The sequence below is a fragment of the Entamoeba histolytica genome, genomic scaffold (assembly GCF_000208925.1).
Source record: "Entamoeba histolytica HM-1:IMSS scf_1104750516847 genomic scaffold, whole genome shotgun sequence".
In the NCBI taxonomy this organism is placed as follows: domain Eukaryota; phylum Evosea; order Mastigamoebida; family Endamoebidae; genus Entamoeba; species Entamoeba histolytica.
The window spans coordinates 1-3,246 of record NW_001915585.1 but is presented as its reverse complement, the minus strand read 5'-3'; the positions used below and the strand labels follow the sequence as shown (position 1 = coordinate 3,246).

Sequence of the window (3,246 nt, the reverse complement as noted above, 5' to 3'; positions counted from 1 at the left end):
TTCTAACAACACATCTAAATCATTTCTTCTTTTTGTGTCTTTATAGTTATTTAATTTAGTGATAGAATATATTCTATTTCATAGAACATAGTTCTAACGAAGAATTTCATATTTCAACGATATTAACTAACTGATTTTTCATTAAATTAATATACAATGCTTTCATTCATTACTCATTCATAACTTACTCTTTCGGGTACGAAAATTAGCAAAGAAAAAATGCATCTAAATAATTTACAAAAAAGAAAAAAGATGCAAAAAAATTTGCATCCATAGAATATTCCATTTATTATATTTTGCTCCTAAAAAAAATAAAAAAATAAAAAGTATGATAAATATACAATATGTATATATTTTATTTATGTATATATTTTATAATCATTTATATTTTGTATGAAATATTAATGAAATAGATTATTTGATTATTCATATTTATTTTTATTATTCATATTCTTTTATTTATATGTTATTTATCTATTGTATTTTTATATTTATTTCTCTGTTTATATTATTTATATCATTGTATTCTTCTTATTATCTATATATTATTATATTATTCTTATTTTATTATTTTTATGTTTATATTATTTAGATTTTCTTATTGTTATTCTTTTATATTTAGTTGTATTTGTTTATTCATCTTTATCATTTTTATATTCTTATCATTTTTATATTCTTATCATTTTTATATTATTATCATTTATATCTATTTTCATTTTATATTTATTCTCTTTTGTTTTATATTAATATTAATTTTATCTTTTATACTTTGATTTTATTATTATATCATTGATTATCATTTCTATATTTATTTATCATTTATTCTTATTATTCTTTTGTTTTTATATTCAATCTATATCATATATTCATATCATTTTCATTTATATTTTATCACTTATTATATGTTATAATAACATAACACATATGATTGATTATATAATAAACATCATAATGAAATTATACACATAAATAATAAACATAAAACAGAGTAAAATATTGTTCATTAATAAAATATTGTTAATCATTTTACACAATTAAATTAGACACTTATTATTGAATATTTCTAATTTTTACATTAAAAATACACTTTTTATTTCTTCTTTTATTATCTATTCTATTTTATTACTCTTTATCTTCTTCTACTTTTTCTTAGTTTCATAATTTTATTTTTCATCACCTTCTACTTCTTATTTCTTTTTATTCTTTTATATCTTTCTCTTCTTTTTCCATTATTTGCTTTTTTTCGTTGCCGAGGCTGTGCACTCAACATCACATTTAACTACAAAGTATCACTGAGAGGTTAATTATCTATTTCAACTCTTTTATTCTATTTTCATTTAAATTCTAGAATATAAAAACGAGAATAAGAAAATAAGAATATGAATATGAGTGAGAAGCAACTTGATATTCAAGTATTTAAAGATTATAGCATTGATTTTACAACTAATGTTCAATTAGTGAATGAAGTTATGGCAAGAGAAGTTATTAAGTACTTGTACAAAGTGGATATGAGTGAGATGAAAATAAAGGATATCCAGAATAATGAAGAAATAGACAAAACAAATGATGATTACGATTATGCTATTCAAATAGGATTGTACTCTCACAATATTATTTCTAATAAATATATTATAGGAGGAATGGTAGTTTCTAGTAAGGATAAAGTTCCATATTTGTTTTTAGCTAATTCATATAGAATTTCATATTGGAAGACAGATATAGAGAATTATGATGGAGACTTTTCTATTACTAATAAATCATTTATGGTAGAGAGAAATCATGGAATAGATATTAAAGGTACATTACATTTACCAAGAAAATCAGCATTTTTATTAGGAAAGTAAGAAGATGTTATTTTTGAACAAAGTACTACTGAATATACATTAGGAAGTGATAATGTGTAATATGTATTTGTAAGTGATGAGACTACTACTACTAGTAAAAGAGAGAATGAGAAGAATACTCCTAATCAAGGTATGAGTAGAAGAAGAAAATTATTTAAGAAAGAGATAATTAATTAACAATTAAATGATAATTGAATTCTTTTTAAGAAATAATCAATTAGTTTAAGTAGCATGAACCAGTAGTTTCATTATAATCATAACTTACTATACTGAGAACATTAGAGAAAGTGAAATCACCTAAGATTCTTTAAGACCAAATGGCATATTATTTAATAGGATCTGTAGATAATCATTATATTCAATAGAAACAATAGGATGATTAATAGTAAGTGATGAGTAAGCATTTTCTCCAAATAAGAAGAATGAGTCATTAAGATTAAATGACAAACTACTTTCTAATGGAACTTGAATTTGACTCTCACTTGTATTACAGTACATAATAACGTCATATTTTGTTTTCTTATCATTAATTAGAAATAAGAATCCTATTCCATATATCTTTTCATTAGTATTAGTATTATCATCATTATTATCATCATTAGATAATTTAACATTAAATCTTAGGTCATAATTAGCCTTTGTTCTAAATAATTCAGTCTTTAAACTAGTCATATCAACATTGATTTGAGATGTGTTACTATTCTCTACTATTGCTGTAGCACTTTTCATATTAGTAGGATCAAATTGAAGAATCTGGTCCACTTTATAGACAGTGATATTTCCAGCACAATCATTTATATCAAAGTTCTTTGCTGTAGGTTTTGGAGTAAGTCCACTTCTTCTTGTGGATGCTAGTGTACGTCTTGATCTCATAATTTTTCTTAGTTTTAGTGAAAAAGAAATAAAAGACAAAGAATAGATTAATTAGATTCTAGTACTATCAATGAATATCTTATATGAGACTGAAGATACATAACATGATAGTTAAATAACCAAGTATCATTTCAGCTTTATTCTCAACATGATTATAGTTATAGTCATAATCTAAATTTAATCCTGGTAATTCATTTTTTGAAGGATCAATATAAAATACATTCTGAGGATATGTTAAACAAACATTTAAGTCGGTAGTGAAATTACTAACAAGGTCTAAACAAGATGAGTCAGAGTATTCCCCACTTTGGATTGTATTCTTTACTATTGTAAAATTCCACCATCTTCCATCCTGAGGAAAACATAATTTCTTTTTACCAAAAATATATTGTAAGTTTTTACATCCTTTATCATAATAGACATAAATGAGAAAATGAGAGTCTCTGATTTCATCAACAGTAGAATAGTTAATTTGAAGAGTACGGTTTTCAATTGGATTAATTGCATTTTTACAGTTTTCCATAGTAAG

General features: G+C 22.7%; 1 protein-coding gene and 1 pseudogene across 1 annotated transcript; one reads left to right on the top strand and one right to left on the bottom strand.

Moving 5' to 3' along the window:
- Positions 1-1,379: 1,379 nt before the first annotated feature.
- Positions 1,380-1,844, top strand: EHI_038030 (uncharacterized protein; the record flags this gene model as incomplete). The annotated part of the gene is made up of 1 exon (XM_001914423.1): positions 1,380-1,844. The coding sequence occupies one exon, from the start codon at positions 1,380-1,382 to the stop codon at positions 1,842-1,844; it is 465 nt and encodes a 154-aa protein (XP_001914458.1).
- Positions 1,845-2,141: 297 nt separating this feature from the next.
- Positions 2,142-2,717, bottom strand: EHI_038020 (annotated as a pseudogene).
- Between the last annotated feature and the right edge of the window lie 529 nt (positions 2,718-3,246).